Source organism: Salmo salar, chromosome ssa01 (genome assembly GCF_905237065.1).
Source record: "Salmo salar chromosome ssa01, Ssal_v3.1, whole genome shotgun sequence".
Lineage (NCBI taxonomy): Eukaryota > Metazoa > Chordata > Actinopteri > Salmoniformes > Salmonidae > Salmo > Salmo salar.
Window position 1 is genome coordinate 127,848,410 of NC_059442.1, and position 19,791 is coordinate 127,868,200.

The 19,791-nt window shown below is 41.8% G+C and overlaps 1 protein-coding gene across 5 annotated transcripts in view; it reads right to left on the reverse strand.

The window, feature by feature from the left end:
• The window catches only part of LOC106561897 (APC regulator of WNT signaling pathway), a 57,440-nt gene that overhangs the window by 7,532 nt on the left and 30,117 nt on the right, over nucleotides 1-19,791 (reverse strand). For all 5 annotated transcript variants that reach the window (XM_014126219.2, XM_014126247.2, XM_014126237.2 and 2 more), the window contains 13 exons: nucleotides 13,951-14,035; nucleotides 13,617-13,809; nucleotides 12,987-13,095; nucleotides 12,687-12,803; nucleotides 12,302-12,385; nucleotides 10,706-10,786; nucleotides 3,668-3,769; nucleotides 2,407-2,568; nucleotides 1,997-2,213; nucleotides 1,432-1,527; nucleotides 975-1,114; nucleotides 472-666; nucleotides 75-289 (listed from right to left, as the gene is read on the reverse strand). In XM_014126219.2, the coding sequence (XP_013981694.2) occupies nucleotides 75-289; nucleotides 472-666; nucleotides 975-1,114; nucleotides 1,432-1,527; nucleotides 1,997-2,213; nucleotides 2,407-2,568; nucleotides 3,668-3,769; nucleotides 10,706-10,786; nucleotides 12,302-12,385; nucleotides 12,687-12,803; nucleotides 12,987-13,095; nucleotides 13,617-13,809; nucleotides 13,951-14,035 (1,796 nt within the window). The remainder of the gene's footprint in view (nucleotides 1-74; nucleotides 290-471; nucleotides 667-974; nucleotides 1,115-1,431; nucleotides 1,528-1,996; nucleotides 2,214-2,406; nucleotides 2,569-3,667; nucleotides 3,770-10,705; nucleotides 10,787-12,301; nucleotides 12,386-12,686; nucleotides 12,804-12,986; nucleotides 13,096-13,616; nucleotides 13,810-13,950; nucleotides 14,036-19,791) is intronic.

Consider the following 19,791-nt stretch of genomic DNA (forward strand, 5'->3'; position numbering starts at 1 on the left):
GTAAAATATCAAATAATTATAATATTTAACAGCATAATACTATAGTTCATCACTTTTGATTTTAGAAAACACACCTGTGATCTTCATTTGTGGCAATGAGACTAGACACGTTGCGCAAGATGCCTCCTCCACTTTCAATGATGGCGAGGGTGTTGGTTTGGCTTCGGTACGTCAGAGTGCTAACCAGGAAGGCCAAAGCCCCCTCAACAGCACAGATATCAGCTTTGTTTTCAGTGCAGTGAGCTGACAGGTTCCACAGGGCACTGAGGACACTCTTCAGAGTAGACTCCTATAAAAAGGGAAAGAGGACAAACTATTAGCCAGTGAATACATCTTCAGGCAAATATCTTGATCAAATTCCTATTGGAGATTTCATTCAAATATTTATACATTATGTGCTCCTAATTATATAGTCGTACCAAAGTAACCAAGGTGACCTGTAATTGAAAGTGTATTCATGATGTGTCTCACCTTCTGTACCTCCAATGCACACTCCATCAGAGCCCTGACGCTGCCCACCTCGCGGAGGATCTTCTTACTGTTCACATCCGCCCGCCAGGACAGGTTCCTCAACACACTGGCAATCACCTGCTGTAGATCCTCACTCTCAGACTTCAGCTGAGCCACCATGGCCCTCATGCATCCCTTCATGGAACACAGTGTTGCCTGAGAATTGAAGACACAGAAAGATGCTTATTATTAAGTTGAAGCCATACTTTTTAGAACAAGATTATCATTGAATAAACTCTTAGATGTAAGCACACGTGGGAAGGTTTCCCCAGACTCCGATTGATCCTACTCCTAAACTAAAAAGCATGCTAAATGGAGATTGAACTTTTTTTTCACTCTAGGAATAGGCTTAATCTGGACCTTGGGAACCAGCCACAAGGTAGACATCCCAAAATGTCCTGTAACAATTCCACACACAATCAATCTATATCTGACATTAGGCTACATAGTCTGAATAAGCTCACCTTATTGGCAACATCCCCAAAGGTGAGGTTGGTGAGGGCCATGCCAGCGTATCTCCTCAGAGTGACACTGTAGTGGTCGCTGGTGAGGCCATAGATTTCACAGTCCACTTGGAGCAGCTCCCCAATAGCCTGCAGGCCCCCTGGGAACACACAGCACAGCATGAGAAATGACAATCAATAAATTGAATTAGTGAATGTTCTACTATATAACGTCCTATGCAACGCACATAATTGAGGACATGGCAGAAGATCCTACATATTTACAGTGATGAATACATCAATTATTTCTTTAACATGATGCCTTTAAGTACCTCTGTTCTGTTAGCTTGGTGACGGTATGAAATATAAAATCCATCAAATGTGTTATCTTTAAAGATAACTGCCTGGAAAGCAGTGGAGGTGACTACCCTGGTTAATTAGTCTAAGGAAAAATAAAGCGTATTTGGTGAATGCTTACCGAGCTCATTCATAGCGTGCCTGTGCTCTTCGTCAAAGGACAGCTTCATAAGAACACACACCGCTGGGCAGATCTGATGCTCCACGGGAGAGGGCACTGGGGTTCACACACACACACACACCCCCCCCCATTAAGTAACAAAAATCCATTACCCATCCAGATGTCCATTCACTAACCAAATCAACACAGTTCATCTACAAGACACAATATTTTATTTAATTGAAATACAAGAAACATCTGACCTCTGATTGCCAACAAGGGTTTTGCCACCAAGTACTAAGTCATGTTTTGCAGAGGGGTCAAATACTTATTTCCCTCATTAAAATGCAAACCAATTTATATTTTTGACATGCATTTTACTGGATTTCTTTGTTGTTATTATGTCTCTCACTGTTCAAATAAACCTACCATTAAAATTACAGACTGATCATTTCTTTGTCAGTGGGCAAACGTACAAAATCAGCAGGGGATCAAATACTCCCCCCCCCTCACTGTACATACACCAACACATCAAGACTAGATACTCAACATCAATACAACACAGTAAACACAGAGTAAGCCTCACTGGGGTTTTTGTCCTGGTCCACTCCTCTCTCATGGCTTTCCTGCCACTCCCAGCAGGTCTCACAGTAGACCCTGATCTGCTCCAGGAGGTGCAGCACTCTGATCTCCCTGCGACCTCTCTTATCATCAGGCTGGGAGTGGATAATGTTATGAAGGGCGGCGCTGGCTCTCGCCCGGGCCTCCTTGCTTCCCCGTGAGTTCCCCAGCAGCACAGAGTCCTTGAATTGAATAGAATCAAATGTTATTTGGGGTAAAAAATTATAATACATATATCGACAAGATATTTGATCCCAGAGGATTTCACATGAAAGCATGAATTAAAACACATATTTCCATAGTGATCCTTCATGGTAAAACAAATAACTAATGATAAAAAACAAAGTTACCCCCAACAAATGTAACATTTCAAACCTTGTCGTTGCCGTGGAGGAGCTGGATGAGTAAGGGAAGGCAGCCAGACTGACGCATGGCGATGCAGCTGTCCTGAGAGCTGGACATGGCAAGCAGAGTGCGAGACATGTCATCTTTATCGTGGGTCCCCAGCATTGAAAGAAGGGAATATACCATCTCCACCTGTAGAGCAAGAAGGCCGACCGTGAGAACAACTATATTGTAGAAGACACACTGATAATTTATAGGTCGAAACAAGTTATTCATATCGAAATTGCTAACACTATACCCACTTGGGATGCAATCTAATTTGTGGACTAAAATACATTTATCATTTTTATGAAATTGCTAAACTACACTGAACAAAAATATAAACATGTAAAGTGTTAGTCCCATGTTTTATGAGCTGAAATAAAAGACCCCAGAAATATTCCATATGCACAAAAAGCACATTTCTCTCAAATTTTGTGCACACATTTGTTTACATCCCTGTTAGAGAGCATTTATCCTTTGCCAAGATATTCCATCCAGCTGACAGGTGTGGCATATCAAGAAGCTGATAAAACAGCATGATCATTACACAGGTGCACCTTGTGCTGGGGACAATAAAAGGCCACTAAAATGTGCAGTTGTGTCACACAACACAATGCCACAGATGTCTCAAGTTTTGAGGGAGCGTACAATTGGCATGCTGCCTTACGGAATGTCCACCAGAGCTGTTGCCAAATAATTAAAATGTTGATTTTGGAGATGGATTATGGTAGAGAAATTATTTGAGAATTATTGGGAGTTATCGAGAATCCAACTAGCCTCACAACAGCAGACCACACGTCGTGTGGGTGAGAAATTTAGCGAATTGTGAATGTTATGAACAGAGTGCACCATGGTAGCGGTAGGGTTATGGTATGGGCAGGCATAAGCTAGACAACGAACACTTTTGCAATTTATCGATGGCAATTTCAATGCACAAAAATACCGTGACGAGACCCTGAGGCCCATTGCGAGACCCATTTTTTTAAGGTAACTATGACCAAGAGATGCATATTTGTATTCCAAGTCATGTGATACCCATAGATTAGGGCCTAATGAATTTATTTCAATTGACCGATTTCCTCATGTAAAATCAATGAAATTGCGTTTATATTTTTGCTCAGTATAGATAACATTTCACAATTCCGGTTTGGACATGCAGGCAGATCTCATGTGGTTAATTGTTAACGGGGGCTGTTTCATAGTAACAGTAGAACTATCTCAACCTGAGGTGTATTAGAATCTCTGTTACCTTGGTGCCCAGGTGACTGGTCAGTCGGCGGGGCACAGAGTAACTACCCACACCCAAACTTATTTCACTGGCAGAGTCGTGATCCAGGCGACAGCTTGAACCCTAAAAAAAAATTAAGAAAAATTTTGTCAAGAGAACATCCTTGGTCATCCCTACTGCCTCTGATCTGGAGGACTCACTAAACACAAATGCTTCGTTTGTAAATGTTACAAATGCAAGGAGGCTTGTTGAGCAATTAAACTGAACTTCTTTACTTCAGATCAATAATGTTAACTTGTACAACTCACTCATCCAATCCTCACACCTCCGTTCATGCACAACGTGCCTCATACATTCTTAAAGCAACAGTATTCAATACTCAATTGAGCTACGACACCATATTACCGAACCCAACTGTAAATTATGAGTGTTGGAGTGTGCCCCTGACTATCCGTCAAAAAAATTGTGCCAACTGGTTTGCTTAACATAGGGAATTTGAAATTGTTTATACTTTTACTTTTGATACTTAAGTACATTTTGATGCTAAGAATTGATGCTAGGAGAGTAAACTGACTGAACTCAAACCCCCCCCCCCTTATGCTCTCCAAATGGACGTTCGCTGTGAGGGTTGATGCCCATGCATTGACTTCTGTTCCCTACTAGTCAGGGGATGCTTTTCACGAGGACATATTGTTCTGTCTCACGATTCCCAAGCATGAAACGGCTCAGTGTGTTGCGTGGCTATATTGATGAAAAACAGACTCCATGGGATCGAATGATCGACTTTTGCACAGATGGGGCTCTGCACCCTAGTTATGAATGTGTCTCCCTCTGCATTAGAGACGCATTGTATGATACACCCACTGAGCTATAATGGATACAGAGAGAGCAACTGGCTGCAAAAGAGCAGAACTCTGAGAAACGCAGCAGGTAACTTTGATTGTAAACTACATCACACTGTTCACAAAACTACGTGGAGATCAGAGCATGTGAATGCTCTATTTCACACCGAGGCATGGTGGTTATTGAGGGGGAGTGAGAAAGATTTTTTGAATTGCGAGAGGAACTGTTGTCATTCGCAATGGATGTAAAATAAACAAACAGGCTTTGTTGAATTTCTGTGTAATGAAAATAAAAGAAAAAGGTGTCTCCTTACCCATGTAATAGACATATTTGGGAAACTGAACGAACTGAAAGCAAGCATGCAGGGGAAATACAAAACAATTCAACAGATGAGTGACCAAAACAGCGAAATCCAGTCGACTGTGATCCTAGCTCAGTTGACATGCCGGTAAGTGAAATCCAACAGCTGATCGAGCTGTCATGTGACTGAATGCTGCAGACAACGCATTCATGGTTCACCATTAGGGTTTATTGGCGGTAACCCGGTTACCGAGATTTACCGCCCAAAACCACTCCCTTTTCCGGGGATAAAGAAATGTGAGAAACCAGTAAATTATAATACATTTTTTATATACAAAGCATGACATGAACTATATGCGATGTCTAAATATGGGTTCTCTATGGCCTTCACTCTGGTCACAGTACGATGAATCATCGACGCTCAGGGTGGTGACCGACAGCCCATTTCAGGATGTAGACTCATCTCATCATAGTAACTTTTTTTTTTATTGTGACAGGTAGACCTACATTTGCTGCAGCATAGCCTATGCTACAGTAATATAAAGACCTAATGCATGTCTAATTTACACATTTCCATCTGGCTTTCGGGGTAACCTTATTTTTTATAATTGTCATTTGTTATTTTTTATTGCAGTCGCAGAGTTTTAAAACCCTCCTATATCGTTAATTTAAATCAGTGCACGAGCGAGCACTATCTCACAGTCTCTCTCTCCATCAATTCCATTAAAATTGCAAAATAGATAATCCTGTTCAAAATTGATATATACAGTGCCGCTGGGAAATATTTAGACCGCTTGACTTTCCACATTTTGTTATATTACAGCTTTATTCTAAAATGTATTCAATTCAATTTTTTTCCCTCATCAATACCCTATAATGACAAAACGAAAACATGTTTTTAGACATTATTCCAAATGTATTAAACCTAAAAAACAGAAATAGTATTCAGACCTTTCGCTATGAGACTCAAATTGAGCTCAGGTGCATCCTGTTTCCATGGATCATCCTTGAGATGTTTCTACAACTTGATTTACCTGTGGTAAATTTAATTGATTGAACATTATTTGGAAAGGTACACACCTGTCTATAGAAGGTCCCACACAAAAACCAAGCAATGAGGTCGAAAGACTTGTCCGTTGACCTCAGAGACAGGATTGTGTTGAGGCCCAGATCTGGGGAAGGGTACCAAAACATTTCTGCAGCATTGAAGGTCCCCAAGAACACAGTGGCCTCCATTATTCTTAAATGGAAGAAGTTTTGAACCACCAAGACTCTTCCTAGAGCTGGCCACCTGGCCAAACTGAGCAATCGGGGAGAAGGGCCTTGGTCAGGGAGGTGACCAAGAACCCGATGGTCACTCTGACAGAGCTCCTCTGTGGAGATGGGAGAAACTTCCAGAAGGTCAACCCTCTGCAGCACTCCAACAATCAGGCCTTTATGGTAACGTGGCCGTACGGAAGCTACTCCTCAGTAAATAGCACATGACAGCCCACTTGGAGTTTGCCAAAAGGCACCTAAAGGACTCTCACACCATGTGAAGCAAGATTCTCTGGCCTGATGAAACCAAGATTGAACACTTTGGCCTGAACGCCAAGCGTCACGTCTAGAGGAAACTTGGCACCATCCCTAAGGTGAAGCATGGTAGTGGCAGCATCAAAACCCGTTTTCACTTTGTCATTATGGGGTATTGTGTATAAGACTGTAACGTAACAAAATGTGGAAAAAAGGAAGGGGTCTGAATACTTTCTGAATGCAATGTATGTATATGCATGTACAGTACCAGTCAAAAGTTTGGACACCTACTCATTCAAGGGTTTTTCTTTATTTTACTATTTTCTACATTGTAGAATAATAACAAAGACATCAAAACTATGAAATAACACATGGGACTATTTAGTAACCAAAAGTGTTTATAAACAATTGATTTGTTTAACACTTTTTTGGTTACTACATGATTCCATATGTGTTATTTCATAGTTTTGATGTCTTCGCTATTATTCTACAATGTAGAAAATAGTAAAAATAAAGAAAAACCTTTGAATGAGTAGGTGTGTCCAACCTTTTGACTGTTACTGCGCTCGTGTGTGTGTGTGTGAGATCTATCTATCTATATACTCGTGTGTGTGTGTGTGTGTGTATATATCCTAGCCTACCTCTTTCAGGTAATACATTCAATGCAGTATTAGCCTTGTATTTATATATCCAGGCTGTATAACATCCGGCCGTGATTGGGAGTCCCATAGAGCGGCGCACAATTGGCCCAGCGTCGTCCGGGTTTGGCTGGGGTAGGCCGTCATTATAAATAAGAACTTGTTCTTAACTGACTTGCCTAGTTAAATAAAAATACATATATTTAGCTAATGAATGATGGATTATGCATACTAAGCTTCTAACTTATAGCCTGTCTCTTTCGCAATACGCACACACCTGTGCTCCACTGGCCTCTCCCTGTAAAAAAAAAAAAAAAAAAAAGTCTCCTTAGCGCTTGGAGTCCTATGAAGGAAAATCTAGACTAGAATAGCTTGCTGGGCATCATTGCTTATACCAATAGACTATTATAAGAGGTACGCAAGTTCTTGTTTGCTAAATGGTCAATACAGCAGCCAATAGAACTCGCGGGTAGTTTGAAAGAAGAGCGAACGCACAATGGCGGTTGGCTATAGCAGATATTTATTCAGACCCATAACCATTCAATCCTCATGAAGAGAAGTGAAGCCTTCTGCATCTCATTCTAGTCCTATATTATTCAAGAATGTCATTAGAATGATGAAGATAAGGACAACAAAACTGAACGAAAATATAAACACAACATGTAAAGTGTTGGTTCCATGTTTCATGAGCTGAAATAGAAAATCCCAGAGGGGCATTTTTCTTGCCAACTTTTTCAGTCACCAGTTAATCAATAAACAGGCACTGGGATGAAGTAGTTTGACAAGTGTACATGGGTCAATGACGAGTATTTAAAATATAGCTAGCAAATCTATTGGTTTTTATTTTCTAGAAACCTAGCTAACAGCTACACTGCAGATATAATTAATATGACTAGTTGTCTTTATCTAACAGTTGAAGGCGAGGACTGAAGCAGCACTAGAGAGAAAGAGGTGGGAAGCTAATAACATTAGGGGAAAAATGATGAAGAACTGTAATGAAATTCACTAGCCTATACTAGTAACTTTGTAGGCCGCATATGCTGCATTATCATGGTTTGAACGAGGTGCGTAATTCCTGTCCGTGTAACAGTACAACACAATACAGTAACAGTTCACTCAAAAAGATGAGCCTACTGGAACTTGTTTTATTTATTTACACAATAGAGCATAGCTACAGCCATGTGCTTTTCTGTCGTGCGTAATGTGCTGTAAACCTATATATCATATAGCCTATGTATTGGATAATGGCACAATCATTTGGGCTTGGGCTCATAAAATGTATTTAATCAGGCTCAGGTGGCATCAGGCTTGAATTTTCAATCAAATCCAGACATAGGCCTATTTATATGCTTTAGAATGACACTTACCGTTTTGGCGGGAAAAACAGGGTTACCTGGGAGGAAAGTGATTTATTCTCGGGATAGAACATTTGTAAAATACCGGGAAAATATTCAACCCTCCTCCCAATGGAGGAGTTTTGGTTCCTGACTCAAAACGGAATACTGTGCCGTCTCCCTCACGGTGCACTGATTCAGTGCTCATCTGCATACATTAAATCCAGGTTGGATGTGATAGGAGAGATGAGGTGTGCACTGTCGACACCGACCCAACAACATGCACCAAGCACACCCATCTCATTAGTGGTGGTGAGATGAGAGAAATGACGTCAGACTAATTTCCAATTGACTATTGAGTTGTAGGGTTGTCCCAGACTAAAAAAAAATCTTGGTCTACTGATAGTAGTCTTATGTCGACCAATTGATTGGTCAACATTTCTAAACAAGTATTTTTCCATATATAGACACACCCTATGTGTTTAAATAAAATCAACTATATGCATTGAGCTTGTCTGATGCTTTAAGATTACTGTTTGATGAAATAAAACAAATGACTCAAGAGTGAGCCAGAGATCTAGAGGAAGAAAACTTGACCTAACCATTCTCCTCCCGCTGGCTTTCACAGATTCTGCCGTTACGCTCCAGAAGTTGCCACTAACAGGTTACACGAGGAGTTGGCAACCTTGTGGAATGCCAATTTATCTCACCATTTATACCAATCTGTGTGCCAGTTATGGTTTTCATATGCACATTTTCGTGCATATAGCAAAATCATTGTCATGTGGTTAATCAAAATGATCAGACAAGAACAGTAAGACTGGAATTATAATACATTGAATGCATTAACAGAAATTAGCATATCCAAACAAACACTGTAAATTAGAAATTAACGGTAAATGTACTACTGGTGATACAGTATATGTGGAAGTGATCTAGCCTACACTAACAATCCAAATCAAACAATTCACACAATGATGTTATAAAACAATGTACAAATTGGTGGGGAGAGCACATTCCTGGAGATAGAAGTGCATTGTGCATCTGGGCACTGCATGGTCATTCTGACGTCTGCATTGGCCATGCAGCATTAACGGTGACACAGCCTCTGCAGAAGTCAGGGCATACATACTTCTTGCACTTTGCAGAGCAGTGCAGCGCTGTTGTGAAGGAAGTTGTCAAGGAAGTGAATTTGTGTTTATACAGGATGTACCGCCCCCATCTACCGTCAAGCAATAATGTCAATGCGGAGCTATAGAGTCCTCTGCATTGTTACAACATTTGGGAGGCACATGGAGCTCGATTTTGCCTCTGCATGCCTCCTGAGGCTCTGCAGTTGTGTCACCCCCTCAATCATGGACACTTATTGACAGTTGTGGCTGCTTTGCGTGATGTATTGTTGTCTCTACCTTCTTGCCCTTTGTGCTGTTGTCTGTGCCCAACAATGTTTGTATCCCGTTTTGTGCTGCTACCATGTTGTGCTGCTACCATGCTGTGTTGTCATGTGTTGCTGCCATGCTATGCTGTCATCTTAGGTCTCCATGTAGTGTTGTGTTCTCTCTTGTCGTGATGTGTGTTTTGTCCTGTATTGTTATTTATTTGTATTTTTAATCCCAGCAGGAGGCCTTTTGCCTTTTGGTAGGCCATCATTGTAAATAAGAATTTATTCTTAACTGACTTGCCTAGTTAAATAAAGGTTAAATACATTTTTAAAATATGGATCCCCACCACATAATTGGATCAAGCATAAATTGCCTTTTAGTCTAGGCCTCCGCAATGGATTAGTTCACCGAGATGGGCATTTTTTGCTATTGCGCAACTGAAAAAATCTTGGTCGACCAACAGCCTATAGACCAAACAATCGACCAGTTGACTAATTGGGGTCAACCCTAGTTAGCTGAGAATACAATCAGAAAGTGTTAGAATGTTTTGCAATTGACTGCCATTGCCCCAAAGAAAAACGTAAACATTGGCTGTTAATTACATTAAAAAAATGCTTGGGAGTCACAAGAATTTTCATATATCAAAATGGGGTCGTGGGCCAAAAAGGTTTGGGTACCCCTGCATTAACGCTTTAACCTCAAGCCTCAGCAATAAAACCTACTCTGAAGTAAGACACAAATCATTCGAAATAACAGGAAAGTCGAGGCTCTAAGCACAGCCAGAAAGGCAGCTCACGATTGCCCAGCTGAACTCCCCTAACCAACATTGCCAGTCAGGCCAATGGCGGAAGGGATTTTCAGGAGCATAATAGGAGTAAAGGAATCAAAAGAATCCATCAAACGTTAACCACAAATCCTGCAAGCAATCTGTTTGAGATTGACTACATTGCAGTTGGACTGTACAGGATCAGTCAACAAATCTTCTTGTATTCCAAAAAACAATGCTGATTATTTTAGATCAGGTATGAATGGAAGGTAAGACTGTCTTACCTGAGAATACTCAGCACTTGGCCCACCACTGTCCCCTGAAGCCTGGGGTCCTTCACTCTGGCCAGCCTGGTCGTGCTTGCTCTGTGGGTGGGAAAGAAAGACAGATAGAAGGGTCAGACCTCCAGAGGAGAGGAGCAAACCATTAATGTAGCAGGCTAAATGAGGGATGAGAGAAACTAGTCAACAGAGAGAGGATACAGAATCCATCACCTGGAAGGACAGAAGAAGAGGCAGAATCAGTTCACAAAGAGGAAATAGAAATCAGTCACCGTAGGGCAGGCGGAGAGGGAAAGGAAGGAACGGGAGTGAGAGAGCGTGCAAGACAGTAGGAGAGGGAGTGAGAGAAGGAGATTGAGAGAACAAGACAGAGAGAGCAAGAAACATTGAGTGGGGGAGAGCGCGAGAGAGGGAGGGCGAGAGCGATGGAGAGATGGATAGAGCGTTCAGTCACTAAGCTAGCTAGAGCAGCTGCAGGAGCATCAGGCTTCCTCATCCCTGACCTACAAACTGTCGCTCAGTCTGCAGGATTACAGTCAAAGAGGGGGAGTGAAATTAAATGTGTCCAATGAGATTAATCCACTCATGAAGAGAGGGAACACATGAGAGCCAGCACACATGCAGGCTGAGGGACTAGTATACACACACAAACTACACAAACAATTACCAACAGACATATAAAAATGCACACACTGTCAGCTAATGTGTCCAGTGCTGCAGACTTCAAATGAAATTGAATGGAAAATAGCTATTTTTCATATTTAACACAGGGAGCGAGAACAAGAGAAAGCCTATGGTTGATTTCACCCCCCAGAATCAGGGTCAGAAGTGAGATAAAGTGGAATACTGGATGGAACTCTACATTCTAGAGTAGCTTCCAACATTGTAGTGTTCTTAGAAGTCACAGTAAATAAATGCTGCTCTTGTCTAGGAGATGAGCAGAACACAGCAAAATGATTGGATGAGAGGACAGTGTGTTCAATATAGATTAACCGACACATCGGACCAGTAACGAAGCAATATTGTACACTAGTCCATGTCCATGAGTTGTTTCTCTGTAACGCAGGGATGTAGGCCATAGGATAAACACTACACATGTCATTGCATAGGGAAGCGGGTCGCTATCACCAGTACAACATGGAGGATTAAATAGATATCAGCAAATGGGATGGCTGACTCCGATATGGTATGACACTCAGATGTAAGCAGCTTTTGGTTCTTTACATGACTAAAAGCCAAACAAACTGTAACCACAGCATGTATGTAGAGATGGAGATGTCCACACAGGCCAGGCAGTAGCCAGAAAACAGAGAAAGTGCTGCCAGAAACAACAGGGGACAGAATATCTCACGGTAAATAGATTTAGGGCTGGGTTTACCAAACCCAGATTACGCATGTCCTTGACTAAAATATCCCTTCAATGTTTTTTTCCCCCCAGGACGAAACCTAATCTGGGTCCAAGAATCTGGCCCTAAATGTAATTACCGAGATATTATGTCCTCTCGTTTCTGGCGACACCTTCTCTGGTTGTAGAACATGTCCTCCACACATGTTCTTGTCATTCTAGTATATTAGGTCTGAGGCTGGTATAGGACGTACCTCTGGTTCTGCAGACTGGGACTGTAAGTGCTGTCGGAGCTTCAGCATGTCCTTCTCAATCTGCTGAATGCGAGCCACCCTCACCTGAAGTACAACAGGACATTTACAGGACGCGCTCACTCAGAGAGGATTAAATATTTCAATGATGTAACACTGACTGAATAAAAGCATACGTAGAGGCAGAGACAAATGTTCCTGCATTAAGTCCATTTACTAATGTCCAGCCCCCACCCGTCTACATCATTTTATCCCACTTACAGTAGTCAGTATCCTGTCTGACCATTCTGTTTTTCCTGTGTGCGCGTGCGTGTTTGTATCCTCACTGACTCAACCCATATTCTGCCCTTTCTGTACCTCTATCCATTCCTCATCCCTCTCTCCTAACCTGTGCCCTCTTCTCCATATCCTGGCAGGTTCCCAGCTGTTCCTCCATGGCGGCTCTAATTTGCCTCGCCTCATACTCCAGTTGCCTACGGGTCATATCAGTCTGCAGGGAGAATTGCTGCAAAAGCAAACAGGAACAACAAAACAACCATCGTGATGAAATGGAATGATTTCTAATATCTAATGCAGAGAGGAGACCAATTGACCATTGCCTCATCAGATTATACATACAATTTCTGTATGGCTTTTGACTAGAGTACCCCAACACACTAATAATGCTGGACGACAAATAAACACTTACATTCTCAGTCAGTGGCAGGCTGTCGATCCTCTTGGTGAGGTTCTGGAGCTGTGCGTAATACCAGTCTTTCTCCTTCTCCTCTTTCTCCAGCTCCGCCATCAGTACAGACCTGACAGGACAGAGACAAGCACACCTGTTGACATCCAAGATACAAAACACTGCACCAATCAAAGACCCAAGTTACAAAAACACTGACAGAAATCAGACCGAATTTAAACACCAAATTAAAGACCTAATTCAAAGATACATATGCAGCATTGAAATACTAGAATAAAACAGGGAGGGTGTCCTGAATAAGAGTAAAGTAAAAATGCATCCCGTCTGTGACCAATGCCGGGAATACACTATGCAACCTAACAATGTTGCAGCCCTCAGGCTGCACCGTTGTAATGTGATTTGGCTGGGAGAGGGGCAAATCACTCACCAATGAATATTGTTGCAGTAAATCACAGTGTATAGCCAAGAATGCATTACTCAACACGTATAAACAAATGTGAAAATACATCATATGCAAGTGGAAGGTATCAGTTAGAACCTGATTGAGACATTCTGTGAATATATCACTGTTCCAGTAAAATCAGTATATAAACAAATATTGCAATTTGTTATAATACAAGCATAGAAGCTCACCTCTCCTTCTCCAGCTCTTCCAGGTAGCCAGCACTGTCTCGGCCCCCATTGGACACCCCTCTCCTGGGGAAGGAGCCCATGGGGCTAGGACTGGGGCTGCTGTCCCCTGACCGCCCAGAGCCTGAGCCCTGCATGGAGGGCAGCTTAGGTCTTAGCTTCACCCCTGGGTAACTGTTAGGGTCCAGGCTAATTTCTACAGGAGGAAGGAGCATAAAATGTAGGTTATTTAATGGAAGCTTTGTGTTTCAGTGAGCTAATTCTGCCACCTCGTGTGTGTGCAACAATAGTCCTACATAAGCCTACAAATTGGTCTGGCTCTGGCTGAGAAGCTTACCCTTCAGTCTTTCTAGGAGATTGATTTGTTCGGATGAATCGGTAGTCTCTTCTTCAATGCTTCCCTGTAGGTGTTTCAGCACCTCCTGAAACAAAGAAAAAACCAAAATGGGTTTTAATGTGTTCGTAAACACACAATCACAAAGAGCAATGAACAACATCTTGTAGGCTTATATGACCGCTATCTAGGTGATATGTACACACATCTTTCCAAAGCAGGAAAGAACAGCAATGTTCTTTAAATTCAGGAACACACATTTGCTTTGGGGGGGGGTACTAAAAAACTAAATCAAAGTTATTTCACACCTGAAAAACATTAATCAAAACCACAACCTGACACACTGCAGTGCAAAATATTATTTTGGGCTCAACCCCCCCACCATCTCATTCCAGAGATAAGGATCCTGCCTGAAGAACAGGGTGGAAGAGAGGAGAAAAACATCAATTTGCTAGCTTTGAAGTGCCATCAAATAGCTTCCCCCCCTCTTTACCTCCCTCCCTCTCCCCCTCTAAAACAGCCCTGAAGTCCTACAGACTGGCTCCAGTTAGTTTTTTTAATCTAAGCCTTTTTCATCTCACCCAAACTGTGGAGTGAGGTGAACAGCCATTGATCGCATTGTTAGAAGTCACTCTTCTCCAGCCAGTGTGTCAATTAGATGTTGCCCAGCTGAACACAAATGGACCTTTGGTAACCAACATCACGATCAGGTTCACAGAGCGACGCATTTAATAACGTCAGGGCTTTGAGGGAGAGCTTTCCTCTTTGGAGGAAGAAAAGTGCAACAGTAGCATCAACGAGCGGGGTACTTCATAGCAAAGTGGTCGCTATTCAGAAACAAAAAGGACTCTTCTTGGATAAGATCTAATGAATTGGTCAGGTGCATTTCTTAGATAGCATGTTTAATGGATCACAGACAGTAGTACCACATTGTAGATCAGACCCTCCGTCTCCACTCCTAAAAGGCATGCCACTAATGGATTTCTAAGAAATAAGCCATTGATGTCATAGTGGCGTTGACCTGAAGGGAGGATGCTTCTCTTTCGACTGATAGGTCTCCGTGTACGCTTTCTGCCATCCTGTAGGTCACTTTGAGCACTGTTTTCTTCCCCCTATGGACATCTCCCTTCATTTCAGATACGGTCCCTGCATGGTTGTGCGTCTCAGTCTCTAGTCTTATTACATTACAGGCCAACAAACATACAGTAGCCGACAAGAAACGTATTGTTTGCTGTAGGCCTATATCCACAAATAAAAACCTTTCTTTCTAAAGATAGCCTAAACCAGCATACTTAGTACTTAAAGCACCATTAAACCTCTTAAGGATCGGACCCTTTTGAATTTGTGCCAGTTTGTGCCTTGCCAATTTGTAGCTCAGGACCTGAAGAAAGTATATGCATATTCTTGATACCATTTGAAAGGAATCACTGAAGTTTATGGAAATGTGAAATTAATGTATGAAAATATAAATTTACATAAAAAAAAAAAAAAGCATTTCAATTTCCCCATCGTCTTTGAAATACAAGAGAAAGGCCATAATATAATATTGCAGTTTAAGCGCAATTTAGATTTTGGCTAATAGATGGCAGCAGTGTGTGCAAAGTTGCAGATTGAGCCAGTGAAGCATTGCAATACTGCAAGTCTGCTCAAATGTGCCGAATAGGTCAATTGATACACTTTCAAGTAGATAACTATAGAGAACATACAAAAATGATATGGTAATACAAAATGAAAGTTTACACACTCCCAGGAATGTCATACATGATGGATCATTGGCGAATACACCAACTTTCATACATCTAGATGCGCCGGGCGGGGTGGGTGTGGAGCCAGAGAAAGCAGGGGTTCAAACTGTAGAAACCAGTTCCTACATTTGAATATAAACATTTTATCAAACAAAACGATGCTACATTTTATCTCCGGGAGCCTCAGGATGACAAATCAGAGCAAGACCACTGAATGCAAGTACATTATTTACCTTAAGTGGTGAACGTATCAAACCAGCTGCCGTGATAAGTTATGCACTCAAAAAATACCATGGTATCTTTTCACCGTAATCGCTACTGTAAATTAGACAGTGCCGTTAGATAAGAATTTAAGCTTTCTGCCCATATAAGACATGTCTACGTCCTGGAAAGTTTGCCGTTACTACCGTCACTCTAGTCACATTAGCGCACGTTAGCATCAACCATCCCGGTATAGGGACAACGATCCAGTATAGGCTAATGACCAATTTTAAAATGGAACTATGAACCCACAACCTAATGTAGCCTACACCTCATTATAAAGATCCTGTCCTGTCCATAATCAGTTGGCATTACTGTAGAAAACTCCCTTGCTACAGGAGGACTTACCACAATGAACCTAAAAGCGGTGAAAGGGCATACTTCTAGAGGAGAATAATAAGTCCAGCGTTAAAACTATTAGGCCTATAATCATACAGCATAACGAACGAGAGGCTGGGTACGAGCATGTCCATACTACAGTTAGGACCTTGTATTAACAGCAATTTTGTGTTGCAGGTCATTCATCAAAGGTTACTACACATTTCTTTCCAGGTTGAATGATTCTTTATAGTTTGGATATGCCATTTTTTAAGTGGAAGAGAAAGAGTAGTCTCCTGACCTGCGGTGAGTGAGGGGAGAGCGAAGTGTCAGAGCAGAGGAGCGATGTCCGACAACATGTCGGGTGACAATGCGGCTCCCCCTCAGGAAACAGGGCTTTCCGTCCACCCTGGTTGTCTCTAGCCAGAGAGCAGATAGAGGCCACATCCATCCAGCTGCATTACATTGAAGAGTTTACTCCCAACAGATGACCCGGAGGGTCAGTGTCCGCTGATCTCTACCCCTTGACCTCTGACCCAAGCGTCGAGGTGCGGGCTGAAAGAGGGTCTGACAGGAGGGCTGGGCTTGTTTGGAGCGCAACGATGGCAGAAAACTAAAAACACACCAGGCTGTGCGATGCGTTCGCTCTCACTCTCTCTAGAGAGTGTGAGATGTCCAGACGCATCAAACAACGAATGCATTATCAGGCTGGGATAATATGATAAAGAGCGCTTCTTTCTATTCTGAGTCACACCAGTTCCTAGCAGAACCACTCTATCCAGACCATCAGGGGTGACAAATATTTTGTTGCCAACGTGAATAGAATACAGCTGACTGTACATGAAAGGCCAAGAAGAGAATCCAGATAGGTACTTTTAGAGTAGAGATCAATCTATAAAAACAATTATAAATTGGGTGGTTCGAGCCCTGAGTGCTGATTGGCTGACAATTGTGGTATATCAGACCGTATACCACGGGTACGACAAAACATTTATTTTTACTGCTCCAATTACGTTGGTAACCAGTTTATGATAGCAATAAAGCACTTTGGGGTTTGTGGTATATGGCCAACATAGCACAGCTAAGGGCTATGTCCAGGTACTCTGCATTATGTTGTGCATAAGAACAGCCCTTAGCTGTGGTATATTGGCCATATACCACACCTTCTCGGGCCTTATGGCTTCAATAACCATCGGGTCATTGATAGTAAATTAAGTTGACTATGGGCTAGTCATTAATGCAAGGAAAGCACAAGGCTAAAGCTCTAGGCCTATCTAAGAAAAGTGCCAAATAAATTAACTCCAGCTCAGGGCTTGCTAACTTGCAAGATTAAGCTTCTTGGTTACAGCAGAAACCATCAATCCCCTCCTGGATCAAGATCCCTGCTGCCTAAATTTGTTTTGCATGTCAATGTTTATTTCTTTACGTTTGGAATGAAATAGTGCCACTTCTGTGCACTACCGGTAATACCGTATACCCCAGTATGGTACAGGAACGGTATGAAAATCTGGACAGCGCCCAACCCTTCTCGCACACAAATAAATCCAACAGAGAGACCGGCTAGAATATGACGAGGGCATCCCTGCAGAGTAATCAGTGCTGCAGCATTCCCTCTAAAACACACACAGGCTTTCTATAGACTCCAAGTAACGGGAATCGATGCTGTAAAAGTACCCATCTGCAGAGTCCGAGCCCAGCACACCGGGGTGTCTCAATCTCATCAGTCTTTCGTTTCATCTGAGCTGGGCTCTGGTTGTTGGTTCGCATGTGAGCCTAGGTGGAGGAGGGAGAGTGCATGTGTGTTGGTGGGAGAGAGCGGCTAGGCCACGTCCTGCTTTTGTACTACACTGACTGTAAATGTCCTTGAGAATGAGATGTAAAAAAATATCACGACGGGTGATGCACAATATGGAAAAAAACAAGCATTGATGTTGTCATGGGAAGGCGGACGTGGAGGATGGTGGGTTTAGACTACGAGACTAATGAGTGAAGTATCCTAACTGCTATACTTAAGAGACCCACATCACCATAGATTTGTTTAGAGTAATTTTAGGATTATAGCAGACCAGAAATGAGACTTGAGAAATTTGTTAAAAAAATAAATAAAATCATTTAATAGACAAAATGGCTAGTTAAAAAGCTTTTCATTGGTTGGAAATGCTTAATTGTCACGTCTGAATCGTGATTAAAAACACAGAATTTCCACAGGATTCCAGAGAACTCTCAAAAGAATCTGGGTCCCAAGGATTTTACACTTGTGTAACTAGCCAAGTCAGAACACTTCAAAACAATTTTAAGTTCCAAGATGTGTTTAAAAAGGCTTGAATCATAAAAACCTGTCTGTTTTGGGAACTGTGTGTAAGACTGTTTCAACCCAGCTAGTGGCGCTATTAGACTATGTTGTGAAGACACTATGGCTGCCCCCCCCCCCCCAAAAAAGTGTTGGTCGACCAAAAGTAGTCCGGATTGGTTGAACATTTTAAACGTGTATTTTTACATATATAAAAACATACCCTATGCGTTTTAATAAAATCAACTATATGCATTGAGCTCGTCTGATGCTATAAACTTACAGATTGATGAAATAAGACAAACGCCTCAAGAGGGCGCCAGAGATCTAGATAACCAGAAAGAAAAAAATAACCTGACCCAACCATTTTATTTTTTTTATTTGACCTTTATTTAACTAGGCAAGTCAGTTAAGAACAAATTCTTATTTACAATGATGGCCTAGCAACAGTTGGTTAACTGCCTTGTTCAGAGGTAGAACGACAGATTTTTACCGAGACAGCTCGGGGATTCGATCTAGCAACCTTTCGGTTACTGGCCCAACGCTCTAACCGCTAAGCTACCTACACCCAAACTATTCTCCTCCCACTCCTGCTGGCTTTCGCAGATTCTGCCATTGCTCTTCTGAAGTTGCCGATAAATAAGCTACACGAGGAGTGGCCAACCTTTCATGTGGAATGCCAATTTATCTTACAATTTCTACTGATCTGTGTGTTAGTTATGGTTTTCATATGCACATTTTCGTGAAACAGTTCGTCTTCATGTGTCAAAATCATTGTCATGTGGATAATCAAAATTCAATCCAAAACTAAATTAAACAAAACTAAAAAGTAACTTCTATTGACAGTGCCAACTATGTAAAAATAGCCTACATAAAGGCAACAAATAAAAACCTTGCAGCCTGAAGGTAGAAAACATCCTGATAATAAATATCCCATAAGTCACATTGGCAACACATGGTCTGTCTGCAACAAACTTAAAACATTGTATCAACTATTAACTTGGGTCCTGCACAAAATTATAGGAATTAACGGTCCCGTGTGGCTCAGTTGGTAGAGCATGGTGTCTGCAACGCCAGGGTTGTGGGTTCGATTCCCACGGGGGACCAGTACGGGAAAAAATATGTATGAAATGAAATGTATGCATTCACTACTGTAAGTCGCTCTGAATAAGAGCGTCTGCTAAATGACTAAAATGTAACAGTAAATGTACTACTGGTGATATATAAATT